Source organism: Polypterus senegalus, chromosome 3 (genome assembly GCF_016835505.1).
Source record: "Polypterus senegalus isolate Bchr_013 chromosome 3, ASM1683550v1, whole genome shotgun sequence".
Lineage (NCBI taxonomy): Eukaryota > Metazoa > Chordata > Cladistia > Polypteriformes > Polypteridae > Polypterus > Polypterus senegalus.
This window is the reverse complement of record NC_053156.1, coordinates 247,439,371-247,465,885: the sequence shown is the minus strand read 5'-3', so window position 1 is coordinate 247,465,885 and position 26,515 is coordinate 247,439,371. Positions and strand designations below refer to the sequence as shown.

At 37.8% G+C, this 26,515-nt stretch overlaps 1 protein-coding gene across 2 annotated transcripts in view; it reads right to left on the bottom strand.

The window, feature by feature from the left end:
* taf1b (TATA box binding protein (Tbp)-associated factor, RNA polymerase I, B) overlaps nucleotides 1-26,515 on the bottom strand; it is a 203,337-nt gene that overhangs the window by 101,106 nt on the left and 75,716 nt on the right. For both annotated transcript variants that reach the window (XM_039748885.1, XM_039748886.1), the window contains exon 9: nucleotides 6,498-6,645. In XM_039748885.1, the coding sequence (XP_039604819.1) occupies nucleotides 6,498-6,645 (148 nt within the window). The remainder of the gene's footprint in view (nucleotides 1-6,497; nucleotides 6,646-26,515) is intronic.

Sequence of the window (26,515 nt, the reverse complement as noted above, 5' to 3'; positions counted from 1 at the left end):
ATATATATATATATATATATATATATATATATATATATATATATATATATATATATATATATATATATATATATATATATATATATATGTGACGCTGGCCCCAGCACAGACAGACGGACGACATATTTTACTCCACACACTGTTTATTATGTACAATATATACAATGTCTTTGCTCACGGCACCCCAGTGCCTTCTCACCGATTCCCCAAAGTCCAGGCCCACAGTCCTTTGTGCCTTCCTGGCACGCCTCCAGTCCTTCCTTCTGCTCAGTCCGCTTCCTCCCGACTTCCACCACTCACTGGAGGGAGGCTGCCCCTATATCGCGCCCGGATGAGCCCCAGGTGTTTCCGGCATCTGCTCCTTGGCCACGCCCCAGCGTGCAGAAGTGTCGGCTGCCTTCCTGGCAGCTCTCCGGCCCACATAAAGCCTTCCCCGGCACTTACTGGTGTGGCGGAAGTACCGGCTCCCGGGATAATTAGGCACTGGGCGTCGCCTGGCGGTGGCCACGGGTCCCTGCAGGGCTGGGCTTCCATGCCCTGTACCCGAGGCCCCTGCCTAACCAGGACGGACGCCCCACTCCGCCTGGAGGAGGCACTCGCCCTCCTCTTGTCCACCAAGCGTCCCGGCGGGCTCCAGCCCCAGCCGGACCGTGCGGGGTAAACCGGCATCGGAGCGCCGCCTGGCGGTGACCACGGGCCCCTACAGGGCTGGGCTTCCACGCCCTTGACCCGTGGTCCCCAACAGAACCAGGGCGGGCCCCTCGCGGTGTGGAGGCACAAGCCCTCCTCTCGTCCTCCAAGGCGTCCCGGCCGGGCTCCAGCTCCGGCCGGCGACTGTACGAGGTAAACCGGCATCGGGGCCGCCTACCGGCAACCACGGGCCCCTACAGGGTAGGGCTTCCATGCCCTCGACCCGTGGCTCCCAACAAAACCAGGACGGGCGCCTCGCGGTATGTATATATATATATATATATATATATATATATATATATATATATATATATATATATATATATATATATATATATATATATATATATATATATATATATATACTGTATATATTTACATACACTCTTTGGGGTGCGAGCAACTGTTGCTGGGGGTGGCAGAATCCATCAAGGAAGAAAAATGAAAAACATTAGTGCTGCGTGGGTATTATGAACTATCGTATCTGTTCGAGTTCTATTTAAATTTTAAATATAAGTAATTTTTATTTAGTCAACAGAAATATGTTTAGTAGGAATGTAAGTTAAATTTAGTCATCATTGCATAATTTTTTCTTCACCATAGAAATTTAAAGACTAAATTCAACTTCCATTCCTACCAAAGATATTTCTGGAGACTAAATAGAACCTACTTATATCCAAATTCGAGCTATTGAGCTGTCGCCTGCCTGCCTGAAAAAGTCACCCTCGCTTCGCTCTTACTTTTTTACCGTTCATTTAATCATGGCTAGTCGCGAAAAAATTATAAAATGGAAGGAGGATTACACTGAGTATGGCTTTACCAAAACAATTATTGATGGCGAATAAAGTATCCATTATTCATAAAGCTTCAATTGGTGATCTGTTTTTCTGCGTTAATCTCATATTTTTTCATACTTCTTCTCAAACCAAGGGGGTGCAAGGGTAAAATGAATCGGGAAGCGCTGATATATATATATCTATACTAATAAAAGGCTAAGCTCTCACTGCCTGACTGACTCACTCACTCACTGACTCATCACTAATTCTCCAAGTTCCCGTGTAGGTAGAAGGCTGAAATTTGGCAGGCTCATTCCTTACAGCTTACTTACAAAAGTTGGGCAGGTTTCATTTCGAAATTCTATGCGTAATGGTCATAACTGGAAGCTATTTTTCTCCATTTACTGTAATGGAGTTGAGCTCGAAAGCCGTGGGGGAGGAGTTCCAGACACCATCCCCCCCCACCATCGAGGAGGGAGTACTGTATAGCAAAAGTTAGACCTCTTATAACATTGCAAGATGCTGAAAAATTAGTTCATGCTTTTGTTTTCAGTCAGCTAGATTACTGTAACGCACTCCTCGCAGGACTACCCAAATAAGACATCAATTGATTGCAATTATTGCAGAATGCAGCTGCTAAAATCTTAACTCGGAAACGAAAATCCGAGCACACCACCCCAGTTTTGATGTCACTACACTGGTTACCTGTGTCATTTAGAATTGATTTTAAAATACTGGTTTACAAAGCCTTAAATAATCTCGCTCCATCTTATATTTCGGAATGTCTTGCACCTTACACTCCAAATCGTAACCTTAGATCTTCAAATGAGTGTCTACTTAGAATTCTAAGAGCTAAACTTAAAAGAAGTGGTGAGGTGGCCTTCTGCTGTTATTCACCTAAAATCTGGAATAGCTTGCCAATAGCAATTTTGCCAGGCTAATACAGTGGAGCACTTTAAAACAAACTGCTTAAAACAGATTACTTTAACATGGCTTTCTCATAGCTTCATCTTAGTTAAATCCTGATGCTCTGTATATTCAATTCATTATTATTATTCACAGTGGCTCCAAAATCTGTACTAACCCCTACTTTCTCTTCTGTTCTTTTTCCGGTTTTCTGTGGTGGCGATCTGCACCATCACAACCTAATCAAAGCACCTTGATGTCCTAACATTGATGGATTAAAGGCCAGAAGTCCACATGACCATCATTATCAAATTCGTTCATGAGAACCCTGAATACAATCAGGAGTGATTGGGGTCATTTTTGTTAGGTAGAATGCCTAGAGGGGGCTGGGCAGTCTCATGGCCTGGAACCCCTGCAGATTTTATTTTTTTCTCCAGCCATCTGGAGTTTTTATTTTTTTGTTTTTTTCTGTGCTCCCTGGCCATCGGACCTTACTTTTATTCTGTTAATTATTGTTCCCTAATTTTAATTATTTATTTTGTCTTTTTTCTCTTTCTTCATCATGTAAAGCACTTTGAGCTACATTGTTTGTATGAAAATGTGCTATTGATATAAATGTTGTTGTTGTTGTAAGACCGTGACAGGGTGAAAATAGCCAGAGAATTAAAAGAGCAGGCAAGGTTTGAGGTAGGCTTATTTCATTATTTTGGAGGTGTCCAGTGGGCAGCGACAGAGTACAGTTAATATCATGCCACTCAAAATAAAAAGCCTATTGAAACCTGTGGACTCATCCAGAAAAGCAGCTCCGGCTTACGGGATGGTCATGCAGTCAAGGCAGGGTTCAAACAATCTGTCTACTTTTCTCCTTTTTTAAAGTTGCAGCAATATTTTAATACAAGAGGCCTGAATATTTTTTAATATTTTTAATTACACCCCATTCTTGTAGGTATTATGTGTCAAACCAGCAGCCACATAACACGTAGACAATTGTAGGACAGCGTGTTGGCTCTTTAAAGCAGGGATTTTAAAGCACTGTAATAAATTGAAAATCAGAATTATGAGTAATTTTCCATTTGTTTTAATGAGAAAATCTTGGCATTAAACAACAGTCAGGGATGTCACGTTTTAAGTGTGTAACGGACAGAATCTGGTGCAAAAATATATATTTTTTTTGATCCCACAAATATGTTGTGAAGTTGTCTGGCTGTAAGTTTCACTAATAAAGATAACAAGATAACCATTCAAAATCACGAGATGGCTGATCGTGGAAGTGAAATGCAAAAACATGAGCAAAATGATGCAGCTTTGCACAGCACAGTCTGGAGTAACAATCAAATGTCAGTTACTATATACAGTATGTCATATATATATATATATATATATATATATATATATATATATATATATATATATATATATATATATATATATATATATATATATAGACAGATAGAGAGATCTGGCAAATATATTAATGGCTACAGTCTGCGGGTAAAGGGAACTGAAAACTGATAGTTATTTCCAGGTCAACAAAATATTTTGATGGCAGTGAAGATAAATGGAAAAAGAAGACATTACATTAGGATTGAAGGAGTTCATTGTAAGCTGTGATTTTTTTTGATAACAAGCAAACTCCCATGTTTTTTTTTGGGTGAGCCTCAAATTTCAGCTGTTAAATCAATATCATGGATCACTGCAAAGATGCAAGTGGAGGCATTTACACTCAATGCCTCTATGGAAAACTGCCTTTAATTTTTAATCCCATGCTACACCACTTTTACAGTGCTTTGGTTGATGTGGTATGGGAAGTCAACGCTGTATAGTATAGAGCCTTTCATAGTGCAAACTATCATAGGTAATTTAGTCATTTTGCAATATAGCGTCTTTAATGATAAATGAACCACCTGATAAGAGAGGTTAGGAGCACGTGCTGATACAGCGCATGGCCACACTCATCACATGACAAACCAACTCAGGATCTCAGATTAGGTCCCAAGTGCAGCCATGCAACAGGTGACACCTCAGCCCCACAGAAGATCAGATGGAACTGAACTGGAGTGCCAATTCTGTCACCAACCCCCAGGTTTTTCCCTATAGGTTGGAGGGCCTACATGCAAATTAACGTCATACTCAGGATGGAGCAATTGCAGGTTGGGCTCAACCCAGCAAAGCAGAGTCACTTTTAGCGTCTACGGGATCACAACCGGCAACCTTCCAAATGTCAGAGAAAATTCCTAGCCTCAGAACCACCACTCCGGCTCACTGTCCACCCTACCTGATGAGCAAGCAAAACGTCTATCTCCTGTTTAGTTAGCCAGATATGATCAAATGAAACACATTGACAGTTGTGCTCTATACACTGTTTCATCATTTCTATTCAACATTTTGAAGGGAATGGCTTCTTATAATTCAACTTTCCTTAACAGGAAAGCAGGTGTAGATTAATTTTGACTCATGTGGTTTTGTCATTTGCATAAGCTACCGTTAACTATAAGTCTTAGCAGCACAAGGGCAACATTTGAAAGGGAAATCAGGAAGACCAAATGAAAAAGAAGGAAAAAAAATTATATCTGTCTAGTATTTTCACATATAAAGAAATCAGTAAAAAGTCTGTAGTTCCAAGGACTAAAAAATCTTAATGATTTCAAGATTATACAGTAATACCAAAATTAAATAAATAAATAAAACACAACTAGGCCGACAATTGGCCAACAAGTTTTGAAGAACATAGTGATGATTTATATAAACTCCTAAACTGTATTTTTCAAAAATAAATACACACCAGTAAAGTATGTAAATTGGACCACAGCAAACATTGCCACAATACTTCACCCCATCCCCTTTGCCAATCTTGCAATATACAGTCCAATTATTTTAGTATGTACCATAGCTTGAAAATAAACAAAAATGCATAAAAATATAGTGATTTAAATTGTTATGAATATTCTCCTGTAGGCTACTGAAGTTTCCTTTTAACTTAGTTATTTCCATTTAGTACTAAAATATTTACCTTCACTCTTTCTTCTTGACCTCATTATGTGTTTGTTACCTTTATCACAATATACTATAGACACACAAACTTCTTGCAAAACTGAATGGTTCTGCTATAAAATTGAACATGCAAAACATCAAAATGATTAATCATATACTCGTGATAAGAGATGATCATGACAGAAACTTAGTTACAGCAGCTGTAAGGTAAAGTATGTGTAAAACAAAGTAAAACTCTATTACTCTTTTAAATAAAATGTAAAATTGTACTACATTTTCATTCAATGTGGAAATAATTAGATGAAATTGTCCTTGCAATGAAATATTAAACTGTGTGCCCAAGGTTTAACCAAAGCATAAAAGCTAAGAGGTTTTCTTATGTAATCACTAATAATTTAACATGATAGCATTTCTTTTGAATACAAATCTATCAAACAGAAACACATTACATGGCAGTCAAATGTGAATTTATAGGCTGTGTAACTGAGAGGAAATTTAATGAACACAGGAGGGACAATCATGCACATCATACTGGCCAACCAGCATTTATGCAATAAGCAAAGCAAAAGCCCCACACAACGCAACATTTTTGTCACTCTAATAATGAATGTGCAAACTTAAAAAAATCAGACCCTTTGCTTATTAAATACATTAGTTAGCATTTTGTGACTTTTTTCCCCCAATGACAACAAATAGGTTGAAGCATCACAAGCACTTCTTACAGGGCAGGAACAAGCTCTACATGGGAAACCACTCCATTTCCACTACACTGTTATACACCCACAGAGGGCTGATTCAGACTTGCCAAGCAGCCTAATAAACAGGTTTTTGGGATATTTATATTTATACACACACACAGTATATATCACCTGGATGCTCATCTTGCACATGATGGCTAATACATATACAATCCTTCAACATTTTCTTTAAATGTATGCAACACTGTACAGGAATGCCTATGTATGCAGGCATCAATATTCATGGACATACATTTGAGCACAGAGAACATAGCAGAAACACATATGTAGCATTATTAACAGGAAGAAGAACAGCCTGATTCTTTTTTGTTTTTCCTTTTATGGCATGAAAATAGTCTATATACAAGTTACTGTCAAATTTAAACTTTTAGCATACCTGGTAAGTTGGCTTCCATAAGATACTTTATGCAAAGGATGTTCGGATGAAAATAACAGTGTTCAGTAATTTGTGGAAACCCAGGCAAACCCAGAAACCAAGCCAAACGAACCATGCACTGCTGTACAGAATTATATGTAGGAATTTTCTAAAAATAAATGAAAATACATATCAACTTTCAACAAAAATCTATATTCTTATATCTTTTGAAAGATTTGAAACTCTTCCCTAAATTCAAACTGCACAAAACAATATGCTATCATATGTCTTTGCTCTCAGTCTTATTTAAATTTTACAATTCGGTAATTATATGGAAGATCCAAAAAAAGTAAATCTAAATATGTTCCCTGTTATACATCCACCAAAGCTATCATCTTGAAGAAGGTATTAAAATATTAACTACATTTTAATGTTGCTTTAGAAAAGGAACTACTAGTTCTGAAAAATTACAATGAAGTTATTTCATACTATTTTTAATAATAATTCTTTACATTTATATACTGTAGCTCTTTTCTCACTATTCAAAGCACCTTACATAGCGAGTGTGGAGCCATTTCAACCACCAACAATATGTAGAATCCACCTGGATGATGCAACGGCAGCAATTTTTACAACAGTACACTCACCACACATTAGCTACTAGGTGGTGAAGTAGTTGGTGAGATAGCCAATTATAGACAGGGGATAATTAGGGGGCCAGAATAACTAGGCCATTGAGGGCAATTTAGCCTGGACATTGAAAAACACCCTGCTCTTTACGAAGGATGCCCAGAGATCTTTTATGACTATAGACAGTCAGGACCTCAGTTTTAAGCCTCATCCAATGGATGGCGTCATTTTTACAGCACCATATCCCTATCACTGCACTGGGGCATTGGAGATCCACATTCAGACCACATGGTAGGTGTCACCTGGTGGCCTCACCAACACCTCTTCCACCAGCAACCCAAGCTTTTCCTGGTTGGTCTCCCATCCAAGTACTGGTCAGGCCTCAACATACTTAGCTTCAGGTGGATGACCTCTTCTGAAGTGAATGGCTGCTGGATACTTATTCTAATGTTATTTTTGGTTTATATAAAGTGAATTTCAGGAAATACAATGTTATTCATGAACCTATTAAAACAATCAATGTTCACTTTACTTTAAATACTCACTTATTAATAATTCTTTGCATTTGTTCAGTCTGCTTCCTGTAGAATTTGAAAAATTGCATATTTGTGAACATTAAATGATCCCCAATTAACACATTTGTTTTTGCAGTTATTTCAACAAGAGATGTAAATGCAATTTTGGACACTTAAGAGCAGTGTAATGGTAAGTTAAAACTGTGCCCAAAACCTACTACACTGTGTCTGAATAAAGGTAAATATTATTTGTGTAAAGACAGTAAAGGCAGCACATTCAAACAGTATGTTAGTCTTCAACCTGAATAATAGTGTTAAACTCCTTTTTTCACAATATTTGTCAAAAAACACTAAAAGTTTATTTTAAGACAAAAACACAAACATAAATAAAATAAAAATAAGACAAGATGAAAAAGACATAAAAAGACATTAAGTGTAAGTATATGGAGTTCAAGATAACTACTGTACAAAGCTCAAGAGAGTTTTTCAATCCTAATTGTACAAGCAGGGCTTTTGGAAACTTAAAGTATTGTGATTACACAGATCAAACTTTTTTCAAACAAACCTTGTTCTTCTTTTTACTCTGTCGCATACAAACTATAGGGAAAATATTCTAATCGTCCAAAGATTTGATGTCGAGATTTTCATGAATCTCGACGTTTTAGATCTCCATGAGTCCAAAATACCATTTTTGGAATTATGTCTGTGTGTGTTTTTGTATGTTCACACAGACATATAAAAAAGCTTTCACTTAGGTTAATCAAATGTTGCATACAAGTACAGTATTAGGTACAAAACATAGATTTCTATCAACTTTTGGGCTTTTTTCGTTAACCGGAAGACGGCGGAAGTGGTACCTGACCTTTTATTCATGCAGCTGCAGAGACCGATCTATTTAACTTTACTTTTATAATAATTGTTCAATATATTGCTAATTTGATTTGATTTGTTGTTGATGGTTCTATAATGTACATAATATATAAAGATAATCATTGTTTTGCGGTTTACTCCTCAAATATCCATCCCCATATCTGAGTATATGAGAAAGTCTATGGGAGACCACTCCCAATTTTATTTAGTGTACTTTTCATTCAGGATTAACAAAGCTGTGCCTCAATACCTATAATTAGTGGTCATTTTCAATTATTAACACATTATCGACATGGGTGTTTTGCTCTCTAAAAAACTAATGATAACTAGGGGGCAATATTTTCCAGATCTGCATAATATACAGGTGCCGGTCATAAAATTAGAATATCATGACAAAATTGATTTATTTCAGTAATTCCATTCAAAAAGTGAAACTTGTATATTAGATTCATTCATTACACACAGACTGATGTATTTCAAATGTTTATTTCTTTTAATTTTGATGATTATAACTGACAACTAATGAAAGTCCCAAATTCAGTATCTCGGAAAATTAGAATATCAATTAAGACCAATGCAAAAAAAGGATTTTTAGAAATGTTGGCCAACTGAAAGGTATGAACATGAAAAGTATGAGCATGTACAGCACTCAATATTTAGTTGGGGCTCCTTTGGCCTGGATTACTGCAGCAATGCAGCGTGGCATGGAGTCGATCAGTCTGTGGCACTGCTCAGGTGTTATGAGAGCCCATGTTGCTCTGATAGTGGCCTTCAGCTCTTCTGAATTGTTGGGTCTGGCGTATTGCATCTTCTTCTTCACAATACCCCATAGATTTTCTATGGGGTTAAGGTCAGGAGTGTTTGCTGGCCAATCAAGAACAGGGATACCATGGTCCTTAAACCAGGTACTGGTAGTTTTGGCACTGTGTGCAGGTGCCAGGTCCTGTTGGAAAATGAAATCTGCATCTCCATAAAGTTTTTCAGCAGCAGGAAGCATGAAGTGCTCTAAAACTTCCTGGTAGACGGCTGCGTTGACTTTGGACCTCAGAAAACACAATGGACCAACACCAGCAGATGACATGGCACCCCAAACCATCACTGACTGTGGAAACTTTACACTGGACCTCAAGCAACGTGGATTCTGTGCCTCTCCTCTCTTCCTCCAGACTCTGGGACCTTGATTTCCAAAGGAAACGCAAAATTTACTTTCATCAGAGAGCATAACTTTGGACCACTCAGCAGCAGTTCAGTCGAGACGCTTCTGACGCTGTCTCTTGTTCAACAGTGGCTTGACACAAGGAATGCGACAGCTGAAACCCATGTCTTGCATACGTCTGTGCATGGTGGTTCTTGAAGCACTGACTCCAGCTGCAGTCCACTCTTTGTGAATCTCCCCCACAGTTTTGAATGGGTTTTGTTTCACAATCCTCTCCAGGGTGCAGTTATCCCTATTGCTTGTACACTTTTTTCTACCACATCTTGTCCTTCCCTTCGCCTCTCTATTAATGTGCTTGGACACAGAGCTCTGTGAAAAGCCAGCCTCTTTAGCAATGACCTTTTGTGTCTTGCCCTCCTTGTACAAGGTGTCAATGGTCGTCTTTTGGACAACTGTCAAGTCAGCAGTCTTCCCCATGATTGTGTAGCCTACAGAACTAGACTGAGAGACCATTTAAAGGCTTTTGCAGGTGTTTTGAGTTAACTAGCTGATTAGATTGTGGCACCAGGTGTCTTCAATATTGAACCTTTTCACAATATTCTAATTTTCTGAGATAATGAATTTGGGACTTTCATTAGTTGTCAGTTATAATCATTAAAATTAAAGAAATAAACATTTGAAATACATCAGTCTGTGTGTAATGAATGAATCTAATATACAAGTTTTACTTTTTGAATGGAATTACTGAAACAAATCAACTTTGTCATGATATTCTAATTTTATGACCGGCACCTGTATTTATTCAGATATTAAATATTTTATTTAAATTTCACAGGCTTTGCATAATATGCAGACCTTGTTCAATTTTAATTGTTAAAAATATACTATGCTTTATGCTGACATATTATTTAGAAATTATGATTTTTTTTGATTATAGGCAAGTTTACTTGTCTGTTCAGGCAGTTCTTGCATTTTGCAACTTTCACAATATTTTGTACTTCTTGGCTCTCAGGCTGGTGATATGAGATGAAGACCAAATGTTTGTGTCTGTAAACTACCCCAAAATGATAAATGTTCCTGCATCCTACTTCTATAGATTATATATCCCCTTTTATGCAGGTTTTATGTTATTCTTCCCACTTTGTAAAACCAACTTTGACTCTGCAGTAAAGCAGAATCATTAGGCAAGGTCAATACGTTCTAGAAGACAATTATTTAGAAATAAGCCTCTCAGCATTACCAGTTATCAGCTTGGACAAGATATTACACCAATTTGCACTTATTATTTGTGTGATTGCCTCAGCATAGTAAAACTGTGCAAAGACCAGACTATGCTATTTAATAAAAGATAGTAAAGATGACCATGTTTCTGCTTTGAATACTGTAAGTGAGTAGGCTACATGCCATGTAGCAGGTATTGCAAAGAGTATGTTCTCATTTTTCTTTTAACTGTTTCGACTTAAAATTCATAGCATATCTTCATGCACTAAAAGATCCAGGTAGAGATGGTCCCTTCCTGTAGACATTGACACCTCTGACAGTTGATTTTACCTAAATTCCTTCATCTATCTAGTAAGTGTTTTCCTTTTTCAGTACCTACATTTTTGGAAAGTAAATGATGGCAATCTGAAGATATGTGAAATATCCCATGGTTATCTCTGAACAACTGTTTATATAATAGTTCTTTTTCAATGCTGGAAGTTTACCCATTCTTGCTGATGGTACTGCATAACCATCAAAAAGGCTGCCTTGTACATTCAGTGGCCCTCTCGATTACTTTTGCTCTAATCTCTAAAACACAAAGTCAGAGTGACCTTTTTGATGGTGGCAAGCAATAGTGCTTTATCAAAATGGTGTTTCATATATTATAATATTTTGTGCAAGTTCATTTTGCCGAAAGCGATTGCAGGTATTGCAATAAAAAGAAAAATGATTCAATATGATGTGACACTTGAGAGATAGGACATTCGTGGGTACATTTGTTAAAATGTTTGCTTATTCAGAAGCCATGACATTATTTTTAATTCAGCAATCTGATCTAGGATTTTGCCTTTATTTTGGGATAGCATCTGTTGCTTTAAGCAGTATTTGTCCTTTGACATAATTCTGTTTTGGTGATCAGTAACTAATCTGGAAGGTGTATGGGTTATTAAAATTTTGCATTAGTATTCAGTGAAACATCATTATTTATTTGACAACAAAACACATAAAATAACACACAGTTCAAAGTTATTGACAAATAAGCAATACAGTGATGCATGCATTGTCATTCCAAGAAAAAAAAACACACACATACATAAAAACCCTAAAAAAGCTAAAAAGAAAACAAATACAACATCCTTCTGTTATCTAAAACAGACTGTTAAATGAAAAAATCCCAAAGATTTTCTTAAACTATTCTTCAGAGAGATAGTTTAATTTTTTCCAACTTAAAATAATATACAACATAATTCTCCCATTATGTGATGAGAAGTGGAGTACAATTGTTCCAATTAAGTAAGCTATTTTACGATACGACAACAGGTTCTCCCTTGCATAGTGTTATCCCATGTAGTAATACTCTGAATATTACTGTTACGGAGTTGGGAGAGATTTTAGGCAAATATTCAGTGAAACATTCTGAGATTTTAAAGTGGCTCACACTTCTCTGCAAATATCTGAAACAAGACCTAAAGATGTAACAAACGGAGGCTTAAACAAATATTAAGGGGGACCAACAGAGTTTGAATACTTGTATAAGGTGCAAATCTCTAATTTCTAACTCAGCTAACAACTATGTAATTTTCTTGGTTATTCTAGACACGTAAAAACACAGACTGTAAAAGAGTAGTTTAGGTATTATTTGTACTTTAACAGCATCTGAAAACTTTTACTAGTACTTAATGCTTTTAACAGTGTACAGGTGTTTTATTTATTACTAAAAAGAGACTGAGAAAAATTTTCCGTTTCAAACCTATGGCACTGTAAATAATCTGATAACTGAAAAAAAAATTTAATTATTAGGAAATAGGAAGATTTCAGAAAATTGAGACATCCTGCATTCAAAAGCATTTGTAATCTATGTACCATATAACAAAAGTACAAATTATAAAGAAATATATAGTGTATGTTGAAACTAATACAATTTACAAAAGATAAATCAACTGCATTATGCCTGGTCACTCGCATACAGTAACTGAGAAATGGATTTCTAAAAACGTTTTATTCCTATGGGAAATATAAAGCTGCTTATTTAAGGAAAGCAGGATACAATGAACAACCCAAGCCCAAAAAATCAACATTTATCTATATCAATATTTTAAACCACAAATGACTGAACAACAAAAGACGGATGATTAAATAAACCTAGTAACTACTCTCAAAACAATGCAGCTTGTAACTCTAGTAGCTGACAAGCAAGTTCAGGTGCAAATGGGATGGCATGAACAAGTAGGAACAAGCAGAAGTTTCAGTTGCACAATGAGCAATATGAGCTGATTATAGCAATTTAATGGGAATCACTTTGCTGTAAAGATGATGAAGCTTTGCATCCAATTACTTTGTGAGGGCTCAACAATGTATAACGCCATAAAAAAGATTAATACAAAGAAAAGATAAAATGCCTTTACAGGAAATGTTGATAGTTGGAAATTATGCTTTCAGTGACTATGACACTTTTATTTTCAAGGTTTTTTTTATTGGATTGTTTCTAAAGGTGAAAAATAAACAATGAAAACCTTTTTTTTATCAACTGAAAAAGGATCTTCTTAATCCTGTCAATCCAAGTTGTAGTCTCTGCACTGTAGAGGCAGACTGAGTCCTTAGTAACATCCAAGACAATACAACAATTAGGTCATCAGGTCAATTGGCATAAAGAAAGCTTGGTATTGTCTACTACTGGTGGGCAAGATTATAAAAGGCACACAGACAAAGTCAGAACACCTGACCACAATCTGGGCTAGAGTAATAAAAGAGAAATACAAATTTTAAAAATGCAGTATTACATAAAACCTGCAGTGGATCTTCAGTATTTTAACTTCATTATTAACAAGTAAAAACTTTTTTTAATAAAAAAAAATTTCCATAGTTACAACAAACTACAACTAACAACAGGACAATTCCAAGAAAACAACAGTTTGTATCAAAACATTGATAAGCAAACCAGACACACTGTGAAAGCAGCTTTAAATGAGACTATTGAACAGAAGACCCTCCATCTGCAACAGACAGGTGTTATGTGGGGGTCCCCTTGGCCTGCTCCAGAAGCTTGGGTCCTCAAAAATAAAGAAACTGCAAGCCAGATCACCCTCGGGAAATCACATCACACGGCCTAAGTGCCACCACTGATGCTCCCTCACAATGCAGGTAATGTGCCTCATTCAGGCCACAAACAACAACGGCTCGACTTGGGCCTTTGACCTTTTGCAGAAATACTGGAAGCGCCACACATCCCTTTTCAAGCGACTTCATGTTCCCCCTTGCCCTCCTAATCCATCTACTGACTGCAAAGGAAGAGTCTGGTATTTCCATGTCAAATCATCACACTTTTGGACCTCATCCTCACAGATTTTAAGAAAATCTTGTTGATATGGTCATATGAGCAATCCGTGAAACCAAAATTACACGTCTTGGATCAATATTAAGGGAGATATAAAATAACAAAGTTAGTACTAATTTGGGAATATGTCTTTGACTGGAAACATCTTCCTAAATATCAGCTTCACAGAAATGGTTCTCATATTTTTTTAAAGCTCTTTTCCAGATTTATATTTTGTGTAATGTAAAATGGCCATGTTAAGAATGATTACAATAATTAAAAATTGAATAGCAAACAAACCTACAGTATATTTTAAAAAATGGTCAAATTTTTACTAAACCTAGCTTATACTGTCTTGAACATCTCCAGAACATTTGGTCACTGGTTTTTGAGTCATTGCCGAGATATTACTACTTATCCGAAGTGTGTATCAAAACCATAATTCTTTACAATGCTGATGAATAGCAGTTAGTGAACAGCATATGGTAAATAGTTATTAGGGTTCATGAAAACTAAGACTAATGCCAGAACTCGTAGTGCAAATATAATTTTATTTGAAATAAAAATAATAATTACAGTTCAAAATTAATAAAAAAGACAATAATGCCAAAGTAACTAAAACAAAAGGGAATTAATGGTAAAATCACAATAGATTTAATTTTTCTCTTCAGTTCACACTTTTGACTTCTTGAGAGACACTGGCTTACTAAAAAGGGCCAAAATTAAGTAAATCATATTTGAGATGATGCACTCTTTCATTGCATGTTTTCAGAAAATATAGGTCAAGTTTTTCCTCATAAACTTGAAAAACTAACACAAAAACTAAACTTAAACTAGACGGGCTCTTAGACCATATATTTATATGAACTCAATGGTTGTCCAATGGCAACTTCTAACTTCTTTTTCATGCTACTGTCAATCTTTTGTGTTTTGAATTACAGATATGAGCTCTGTCCCACTCTCTTTTACTAATAATTCACCAATCAATGACAAAGACTGGTTTAGAAGTGCCAATTCAACATTTACAAATATACCTTCTTCTCCAGATGTTGAAGGACCAGCCATAGGTTCAGGATCAGGAGGGTCTGCTAAGTCAATATAGGAAGAGTCAGACTGGCAGATCTGTTTGCTCTCATGTATTAGTGGATATTTTCACACAGCAATTTCTGCAGATGCTTTGACCCGACTCTAACCTGAGACTTAAATGATCTCTTAAAGCACAGGTTATCTTCTTGAGATGACATTTGAAAGGGTCACAAAAATATATCTAATTGAGTCTAAACAACTTCTCTACCAAAGACATTGTGAAAATGTATTCTGCTGCAGCAAAGACAATACTTACATCTCCTCCAGGTAACTGACAGCATCTGCTATTCATTGATTACATGTGACAGATTTGCACACCTCACTCCCTTCTAATTAATGTAGGGCGGAGCATTGGCATTTACAGTCATATGAAAAAGTTTGGGAACCCCTCTCAGCCTGCATAATAATTTACCATACTTTTAACAAAAAAGATAACAGTGGTTTGTCTTTCATTTCCTAAGTCTAGGTCTAGGAACATCTGAGTACTGGATGTTTTCTGAACAAAGGTTTTTAGTGAAGCAGTATTTAGTTACATGAAATTAAATCAAATGTGAAAAACTGGCTGTGCAAAAATTTGGGTCCCCTTGTAATTTTGCTGATTTGAATGCATGTAACTGCTCAATACTGATTAACTGCAACACCAAATTTGTTGGATTATCTCGTTAAGCCTTGAAGTTCATAGACAGGTGTGTCCAATAATGAGAAAATGTATTTAAGGTGGTCAATTAAAAGTTGTGCTTCCCTTTGACTCTCCTCTGAAGGGTGACAGTATGGGATCCTCAAAGCAACTCTCAAAAGATCTGAAAACAAAGATTGTTCAGTATCATGGTTTAGTGGAAGGCTACAAAAAGATATCTCAGAGGAGTAAGCTGTCAGTTTCAACTATAAGGAATGGAATCAGGAAATGGAAGGCCACAGGTACAATTGCTGTTAAACCCAGGTCTGGCAGGCCAAGAAGAATACAGGAGCAGCATATGCACAAGATTGTGAGAATGGTTACAGACAACCCACAGATCACCTCCAAAGACCTGCAAGAACATCTGCTGCAGATGGTGTATCTGTACATTATTCTACAATTCAACATTGTTCTACAATTCAGTGCAATTTGCACAAAGAACATTTGTATGGCAGGGTGATGAGAAAGAAGCCCTTTCTGCACTCATGCCGCAAAACAGAGTCGCTTGTTGTATGCAAATGCTCATTTTAGACAAGCTAGATTCATTTTGGAACAAAGTTGACCAAATTGAGTTATTGAGTTATTACAGTGGAAGAAGAACACGCATTCCAAGAAAAATTTGACTACCTGCTACCTACTGTCAAATTTGGTGGAGGTTCCATCATGCTGTGGGCTGTGTGGCTAGTTCAGGGACTGGGGCCCTTGTTAAAGTCGAGGGTCAGATGAATTCAACCCAATATCAACAAATTCTTCAGGATAATGTTCAAGCATCAGTCACAAAGTTGAAGTTGTGCAGGGGCTGGATATTCCAACAAGACAATGACCCAAAACACAGTTTGAAATCTACAAAGGCATTCATGCAGAGGAAGAAGTGCAATGTTCTGGAATGGCCGTCACAGTCCCCTGACTTGAATATCATCGAAAATCTATGGGATGATTTGAAGCAGGCTGTCTATGCTCAGCAGCCATCAAATTGAAATGAAGAGATTTTGTATGGAAGAATGGTCAAAAATACCTCCATCCAGAATCCAGACACTAATCAAAGGCTATAGGAGGCATCTAGAGGCTGTTATATTTGCCAAAGGAGGCTCAATTAACTATTGATGTAATATCTCTGTTGGGGTGCACAAATTTATGCACCTGTCTAATTTTGTTATGATACATATTGCACATTTTCTGTTAATCCAATAAACGTAATGTCACTGCTGAAATACTATTGTTTCCATAAGGCATGTCATATATTAAAAGTAAGTTGCTACTTTGAAAGATCATCCAATGATAAACAAAAATCCAAAGAATTAAGAGGGGTCCCCAAACCTTTTCATATAACTGTATTAACCACATTGGAATGGGCCCTTTTTACAGCAGTCATTTTCAAATGAAATAGTATAGCAAGCACAGGTGCCACTAATGACATTAATGAAGCTTCTGTTCAATTTCAGTGTAGCATAATTGGAACCTTAATGAATGTAATTACTTACACCTATGCTTGCAATACTGTATCATGACAGAATGGCTGCTATGAAAAAGGCCAATTAGTGATATGAAACCATGTGATGCATGCTTCAGATAAGTTATATCTCCATTGATCCAAGACATGTACAATTTTGGTTTCATGGGATACTTCTATGACCAAATCAGCATGCCAAATTTTGTTAAAATCTGTGACGATGAGGTCCAAAAGTGTAATGATTTGACATGGAATTACCCATTCACCAGAGACATGAATTTTACTGCTCAGGTAAGTAAACCTCTTGAAGAGGTCGAATTTCTCTCCACAAACAGATACACTGCTGATGGCTGTACCCAAGAGGTCATCATAGGCCTGAATCTTGGTTTTTACCCAAGACACTCGTAAGCCCAAATACTCAGACTCTTTGCTCAGTCTCTTGAGAGCCCTGATCAGGGACTCCACTGAATCTGTGAAGATCACAGCATCGTCAGCAAAATCAAGATCAGTGAATCTTTCTTTGCCAACAGATGCCCGACAGCTGCTGGACCCAACAACCCTGCCCAACACATAGTCCACGAAAGCACTGAACACAGTAGGAACAAGAACACACCCCTGACAAAACCCAGAATCAACTGGGAAAAACGCAGAGGTTTCTTTCTCCACTCTACACAGCTCTCAGAGTACAAGTGTACAAGCCGACCATGACATCCTACAACTTCAGGGGGGATCCCACGAAGTCTCAAGAAGTCCTACCGGGCAGTTCGATCAATTTAGTCAAATGCTGTACGAAAATCAACAAAGGCTGCAAAGAAACTCTGCCAATATTCATGCTTGTACTTGAAGAGAACCCTCAGTGCCAGGATGCAGTTAATGGTAAACTTCTGACTGCTCCAGTTGCAGGTAAGTGAGCATGTGATCATGGATCCTGTTGAGGATGACCCTAGAAAGGATTTTACCAGGCACCAACAGCAGTTTTATCCCCATATATTTGCCACAATCCAGGTGATCACCCTTCCCTTTCCAGACAGGGATTACAGATCCTGTTTTCCAGTAAATTGGGATTATGCCCGTGTCCCAGATAGAAGCAAAGATTGCTTGCAATGCCAGGAGGACAGCTTTACGACCAGCCTAGAGAATTTCACCCAAGATACCACAGATCCATTCAGCCTTCGTTACCCACAGCTGGCTCATCACTTGTGCGATCTCAGTGAGACTGGGTGGTTCACAGCTAATTGGAGGATGAGCCTCAAGAAATGTGGACCCAGAGATGCCCAACATCATAGCTGGATGGTCAGTTTTACACAGCTCCTCAAAGTAGAAAACCCAGCAGGTCTCAACTGTAGCATCATCTGCAAGGGCCTTTCCATCGTCTGCTCTGACTACAACTCTCAAAGGAACAGATTCGGATGTGCATTATGCTTCAATTCCTCTGTAAGCAAGGTATGTGTCACTTTCTCGCAGATTCCTCTAATTAACTCCACCTTATCTGGCCTCAGAGCCCTTGCAGCCCTTGCAGCCATCCTTTTTAGTTCGTGGTACAGACCAGAGCTGCCATCAGTCCTTGCACTGTGACTATCTTTGCAAAGCTTTGACACAATGAATGAAACTATATTAATTTCAGTCTTGAGTTATACATTTACAGCATAATTATTGTCATCTGTACAGAGTACTGTGAAATTCCTATTTTATTATAATAAATATCATCTTTGGACTTTTACCTGGTACTAATCAGTATGCAATTGGCGCGTGTTGACATTGTCCCGGAAGACAGCGTCCACGTGCCAGTATTAGTGAGATAACAACCATACCTGTTGAAGACTAAAATGGTTCCTTTATCCAAACACAACCAGATACGCCCTATTGGTCACCCTGCTCATCTCCATTAGTGCTCTTATATTCAAACGGCTCGAGCAGCAGAAGGGGCGGTTGATCATGAAAAGTGCTGTCTCGGAGCGACTGCTATACCAGAGCAGCGAGGCGTGCAGAAAACCCTCCTATCAACAACGAGAATGTCCCTGGGAGACAGGAGGTACACCGTGGTTTGCACTGTAAAGACTTCCCTCCGAGGCCGCCTGAATACTGTGATATGGCTAATATTAATATCACTAACAGGTGAAGTGAATAACATTCATTATCTCATTACAGTGGCACCTGTCAACAGGTGGAATAAATCGGGCAGCAGGTGAACAGTTAGCTCTTGAAGGTTATGTGTAGACAAAGAAAAAATGTGCATATGTAAGGATCTGAGTGACTTTATGTAAGGATCTGAGTGACTTTAAGAAGGGTCAAATTGTGATGGCTAAACAACTGGGTCAAAGCATCTCCAAAATGTCAAGTTTTGTGGGATGTTCCCAGTATGCAGTGGTTAGTACCTATCAAAAGTGGTCCAAGGAAGGACAACCTGTGAACTGGCAACAGGGTCATGGGTAGCAAAGGCTAGTCCAACTTGTCTGATCCCACAGAAGAGTTCCTATAGCACAAATTACTGATAAATGAATGCTAGCCTTGACAGAAAGGTGTATGAACACACAGTGCATTTCGGAGTGCCGAGTATGGGGCTGTATAGCCACAGACTGGTCAGAGTGCTCATACTAAAACCTGTCTTACCATGGACACGCAAGTGTCAGAACTGGACCATGAAGCAATGGAAGGTGGCCTGGTCTGATTGATAATGTTTTCTTTTAGTTCATGTGGACAGCCAGGTACATGGATGTAGTTTAGCAGAGGAAGAAATAGTAGTAGGATGCACTATGGGAAGGCAATCTGACGGAGGCAGGCGGATGCTCTGGGCAAAGTTCTGCTGGGAAACCCTTAGGTTCTGGTGTTCATATGGATGTAAGTTTGACACGTACCCTATACCTAAAGATTGTTGCAGACGATTACACCCCTTTAAGGCAATGGTATTCCCTGATGTCAGTGGCCTCTTTCAGCAGGGCAATGCACCCTGTCACACTGAAAAAGTTGTTCAGGGATGGTTTCAGGAATGAGACAAAGAATTCAAGGTATTGACTTGGCTTCTAATTCCACAGACCTGAATCTGATTAAGCATTTGTGGGATGTGCTGGAAAAACAAGTCCGATCTGTGGTGGACTCATGTTGCAACTTACAGGATTTAAACGATCTGCCATTAACGTCTTGGTGCCAGATACCACAGGACACCTTTAGAAGTCTTGTGCAGTCCCTGCCTCATGCTGTATTGGCTACATGAGGAAGACCTACACAATATTAGGCAGGTGATTTTAATGTTGTGGTTGATCAGTGTATGATTGATGTACTAAATATGCTCCAGTGGAAAAACTGGCTAACATTTCAACTTCAATGGAACGCACACAATTATGCATGTTAATTTTAAAATTACATTTACTCCAATACACCTGAAAGACGCATATTCCACTTTGCTGGTATAATGTGGTGGTTCTCAAATTTAGTACTTGGCCCACTGTGGCTGCAGATTTTCATGTCAATCGGTTTTGCTATTAGTGTATCATTTACCCTTTAACTCAGTGTTTTTACATGCACACACTTATTTGGGTTAAAGTGAATAACCATCTCTCAAAGATGTCCTTGGCAGAAAAACAAAAATGGAACAAATAAATAATGAAACAATCCTACTTTTTTCTTTAAAAAAATTTTGAATTTTAGTTATAATTTTTATTAACTATACTCAAAAATAAACATCATACAAATGCAGATATGCACTTAGCAAAGAGACACAACTGTAATATCCAGCTCTGACTATGATGGCTGAAAGTGCTGCTCGGTTCAATATCTAAAAACTGCAGATTATAAAGATTTTCCCATTCTTGTACAACACTTCCAACCACATCAAAAAATCCATACACACTTCTCTCTATGCTGTGGTTTCTATTACACACCTGAAAGAGACAATATATATGAAAACATCATCGCACTAATGCAATATTATTTGAAAACGAACAGCGTCAGATCGGGTGTGAATTTATGCAGGAACTGGAAATTCTCTGATGTGGAACCTTCCCCCAGGGAAGAAAGTACAGTGTCGGTGCTCATTCAGTGTAATAGGAACCATAGCACAGAGAGGTGTGTACACTGCAACAAGTACACGTGTCGTAAATGTAGGAAGGACGGTCCTTGGGTGTGTGGGAACTGTTAATATTTGAATGTGATGATTTTATATAGCACGGAATGGAAATCAGCACTTCTTAGCATTGCACCATGCAAGCTGTCGTATCAATCGCCTACTGTAACTTGCTTTCTTTTTTCTTCGGTTATACAGGTAGTCTTGAATAAAAGTGCACTTGTTTTGTTATACTTTTACGCCAACATATGTTCCTGTGATTGAGCATGCTCAAAAAATACACATGTAATGCCACGAAAAGTGCACGGAGACACTTCACTTTTCAAACATTGGTACAAGAATGCAGTCACAAGTACACTGCAGAGCTATAGCGCGTCTTTATGTGAAAACAGCCGTGTCAGATAGGGTTGTATGGATTGAGACTGAACGCGACTGAGAGAATGAAAAGTGAATTAAAAAAAAAACAAAGCTAACCTTTATAAGGATCATAAATTACACTGGCTGTTACAGACTGAAATCAAATGTATGCTTTTATTCTAAAATAGTAAGACTAAGAACAGTTTACTTCTCAAAAGGGAGTAGTGCAGGTTCGCACTCGCGGCCCTTTTGTTCCCAGTCGGCAGCTGAATCTATTGCGCCAGAGAAGCAATCATAACAAATGGGTATCAATGTCGCATGTTAAGGCGGCTTTTGGTTTCTGCAGTTATATTTTTTAATAAAAGCGCAACTGTTGTGTTATATTTGTACCTTTTGTGAAAATGTTTCTTTGATATCTGGACTTCAGGCTTCATACATTATATGGTTTATGCCTACATTTTGTCATCTACTACTAGAATATAAAAAACGTTTCTGTTTTAACAATGTGTTTACACAGATTACTGTAGAAACGGAACAGACATGAAATGCGTGTGTTCCAAACAACGATCTGTTATTTCCACTGTAAAACTTCACTTCACTCCCAGATACTCAATCAAGGCATGAGCTGGGAGAAGTTCGTGCAAGTTCTAAATTGGTGGGGGGATGGAAGAGCCGGCTGCTTCTACCTTCTCTTTATCAGCACATTTAGAGGACAAAGGACACTGGTGGAGAGGTGTGAAGGGATTTAAGAAGCGATTTAAGGTGGGACGGATTTACGAGTTTTTTCGTAGGCTCTGGTAATTCTAGTGTTAAAGAAATCTAAACTCTGTAGGCTACACTGAGAAGCAAAGCTGTGGCTGAACCATCTCAAACCAAGATAAAGCCTATGTAAGAGAGGCGGCAGCAATGCCCTGGATTCCCGCAGGGCACTACGAGACATGGAATTCGGCAACACAGCCCTGTTGGGTACTGATTGACTGATACTTCCAGACTGATTAAAAACCTGAATTCTCTGCCTGACCTGGAAGTGCTGGCAAACCACATGGGAGAAAGAACAGATGGACTTCCAGGTCAAGAACTATATAAAGGACTGCTGAAGACCCAGTGTGCGAGCCTGAGTCAGGAGGAGGTGGACAAAACTTGCTGGGAGGTGTGGGGGAGAAAGTGTATTGTAATTATTATTGATTTAATTGATATGTCTGGATATCTTAGAATTGGTATCTACTGCACCATAAAAATCATTTTAAATTCTCTTACATCTTAGGTTCTCTCAGCAAACAAAACACATTTCAACAATGTAATTTTGTAGTGTCAATTTCAATTTCTGGAGAGCTGCTTTAGTTTCAGCCAATATCTTAATTTGCTGCAATTTTATACTGCTAATGGAATCATTTATTGCTGCTCTTAATGTTATAGTGTTGTGTTTCCAAGTTTTAAATTACTTCTATTAACAATTAAAGGCAAATAACACAAGAACCAAGGGCTAACAAATTAGCTTAGTCCCATTTATATTTGCATTTGTTCATCATTTGTTTCAATGTTTGAAAAGAAATAAGAAAGAAAAAAAAAGGACTGAGATCTGATCAAGTCCTCTAAACCAGGCATGTGAAACTCACTACCATCAGTGGGCCGCTTTGACTGCCATACATGCGTCAGCGGGCCACACTGTAACAAATACTATTATAAAGTTACTGTAGCTTTCTTTCCAATGCAGAAAACTTTAAAAAATGTAAAACTTAAAGTTTAAAGAAAAGCAATTTATTTCCATACAATCTCCGTACAACAGCATACAATTAGAGTCTTAGCCTCTTAGCTGGGTCTTTATATAGGAGTCTTACAGTCTGAGATCTATTTCTTTAATCCTGACACTTGGCATCTCTTGTTAGTAACCAGCTCGTCAATATCAGGCTTGAAGTCTTGTGCAGCTGCAACTTTTATGAGGGATGAAAGGTGCTTGACAGTAAGTCTTGAGCGATTTGGGGTTTTGGTAGCTTTCATTAACGAAAACAATTGCTCACAAAGGTAAGTGCTTACGAACATATACAGTACTCTCGATGCCAACTTACAGATCTGCACATACGAGGGTGGCAGGTAAGCATACAAGCCTGGCACACCAACTTCATTGTATTTTGCCTTCAGAATAGAATCTGACTGCAGTTCAATCAATCCCATTTAGATATTCTCAGGCACGTTCTCAACGTTGTAAGAGTATGGTGACATAAACAGCGCAAAGTCCTGTTCGTGTGAACTGAAATCATGAAAACACTCACTGAATTCACTGCTCAGTAATTCAAGTTGGAAAACAAATCCTCCAAAAATCTAATTTTACTTTACTAAGTTTATTTCAAAGTTTATATGGTAACATAAGCCGATATGTAAAAAGACCCCTGACCTACACTAATTTTACAAACTCAAAATCACAAAAAATTATTAATAAACAACTCACCAACTCCTCGCGTCCACTTCAGATCTTCAGCTGTAGTCTGCACTGTTTGTTACACTACTAGCACAAAACTAAACTAGCAAAAAAAGTGAAAATATGTGAGCTATTATTACCCGTGATGGTCTGTTCTGCCCAGTGTCCAGTCTCAGAAGCACAGCCAGTACTGTAGCCTGCCAGGCTGCTGCAGCTTAGCACTTCAGTTACAATGTCACGGCTCATTAACTTTGGTCAAGTCTCGTGGGGGGTTTGGGGGCAGTGTCATGTCTAGGGTGTCAAGGAGCTGATGCCGCAGCTGCAACTATACTAGCAGATGACGTTTCCAGTACCATAATGCCATGGGAAAATGCGCTTTTGTCAGAAGGCGGAAGAAAAGTCAATAAGTAACGCCGAAGATGCAGATTGATTCAATCACAAACTATAATAATCATTTTGTACAAGTTTAGTGCTAATTAGGATCTGTCATGTGCTCATCTGCTCTAAACATTTTCATGATATTCCCACTAAATGTAGCATATTAGACATATCTGATACAGGTTTAGCCAGACCATGGAAGTGTGCTTCTGACATTGACTAGCCTTTTATTTGTTAAATGCATTAAAAATGCAAAGAAGTGCAAACAAAAACGGATTTTATATTACATACTGTGCAAGTCCATTACATAGGTAACTCTAGCTATAAGGATAAGAATTTCTATTAATTTCTTATAAGCACAACACTACAAAATAAATACAGCTTTAACACTAGAAAATGGCATAATTTGTTTTACCAGTGATTGGTTTAATGCCATTATTTTTTTTTTTTTTTAAACACTCAACACAAATACATATCCTAAAGTTAGAAGCTTAACACAAATGCACAGTTAATACACTTTGAAACCCAGAAATATGTGGCTCCTTTTACTATTTAATTGCTGATTTTATAAAACATTTTATGATGAATTGTGTTGTTCTGCCACATAATTATAAAACTGAACTGCTATCGGTCAGTTTTTAACCTTATTTCAAGGTCTTAATGGGCAGCTGTAATTACCATTCTAATTTATTGTCAAACCTGCATTCACTAAGCTAAACTGTGGAGCTACATCACATCATAGCTTCCAAGTTTCTGGGCAATTTTCAAAACCTTTGCGTGTAGTAGTTGTAGAATGTAATTACTCTAGTTTTAGGATTTTTGGCAAATGTTTAGTCTGATTTTTGGTTTACACATTTGGTTTTGGTGAAACAATCTGATTGACCATTCTTCATTCAAACCTCCTTCTCCTAGTTCTTTCCAGCTTACCCCTTATTTTGGCAAGAACAGGGCTATACAGTCATTAGCTTTGTCCAAATCTACAAAAAAAAAAAAACATGTCAACAGGATTGGTAAACTGTTACAGCCCCCAGAGAACTGTGTTAAGAGAAATGGGAGATCCATTGATCCTCAGTCAGGACAAAATCCATTTCCCAACTACACGTGCTTTTCTAGAATTTAATTGAAATAGGCCCTCTTAGATTAATTACAGTCATCCACCAACTTACTGGCTGTTTTCAGCAATGTGTTACTCCACAATGCTATGGAGTATTCAAGTATTATACAAACCCTTCATGCTCATCATTTCCAGGATCAGTTCTGCCTGTGTCCATTCATACTTTTAACTGGTAAGCTTCTGTTTTCATTAATAAAATGTATAGGCTTCTGATTTTTAAACACATATTTTGGGAAAGATTTTTCTATTATACTTCCTCTATTCTTAAATCTACCCTTGTAGTAAAGACAGATTTAAAAATAAAAAAATAAAAAAGTACAGTTATGTACCTACTGATAGCTCCATATGGGACTAGCCATTTGGCAGTATGTCAAATTGGCCGTTTATCAGTAAAAATGTGTACAGGTCATTGCAACTGAGGCTTTCTGGGTCTGGTTCGAGTCACTGGTGCACATACTTTAACTACCGGTATGAAGCAACACAAGCCAACCCATACATCAGGTCAATGTAAGGCAGTGTTTCTCAACAACTGGACTACACCACCAGTGGGTCGTCGCTATTGATTTGAGAGTGGATCACCTAAGCCTGTGTTTCTCAACCACTGTATTGCAACACAGGTGAGTTGCTGAAGCCATCAGCAGCACTGCGCAATGTGCTTTCCTGTATCTAATTGTGTTTTTTTGTGTTCATGTAGGGTGACAGGAAATGCAAAGCAAGAAATGTTGAACACATGTTATACTAATAATCACATTAAGTGTATAATGTATGAAGTCTTTTGTTATAGTATTAATTGACAAAATGCTGAAGTGAAGTGT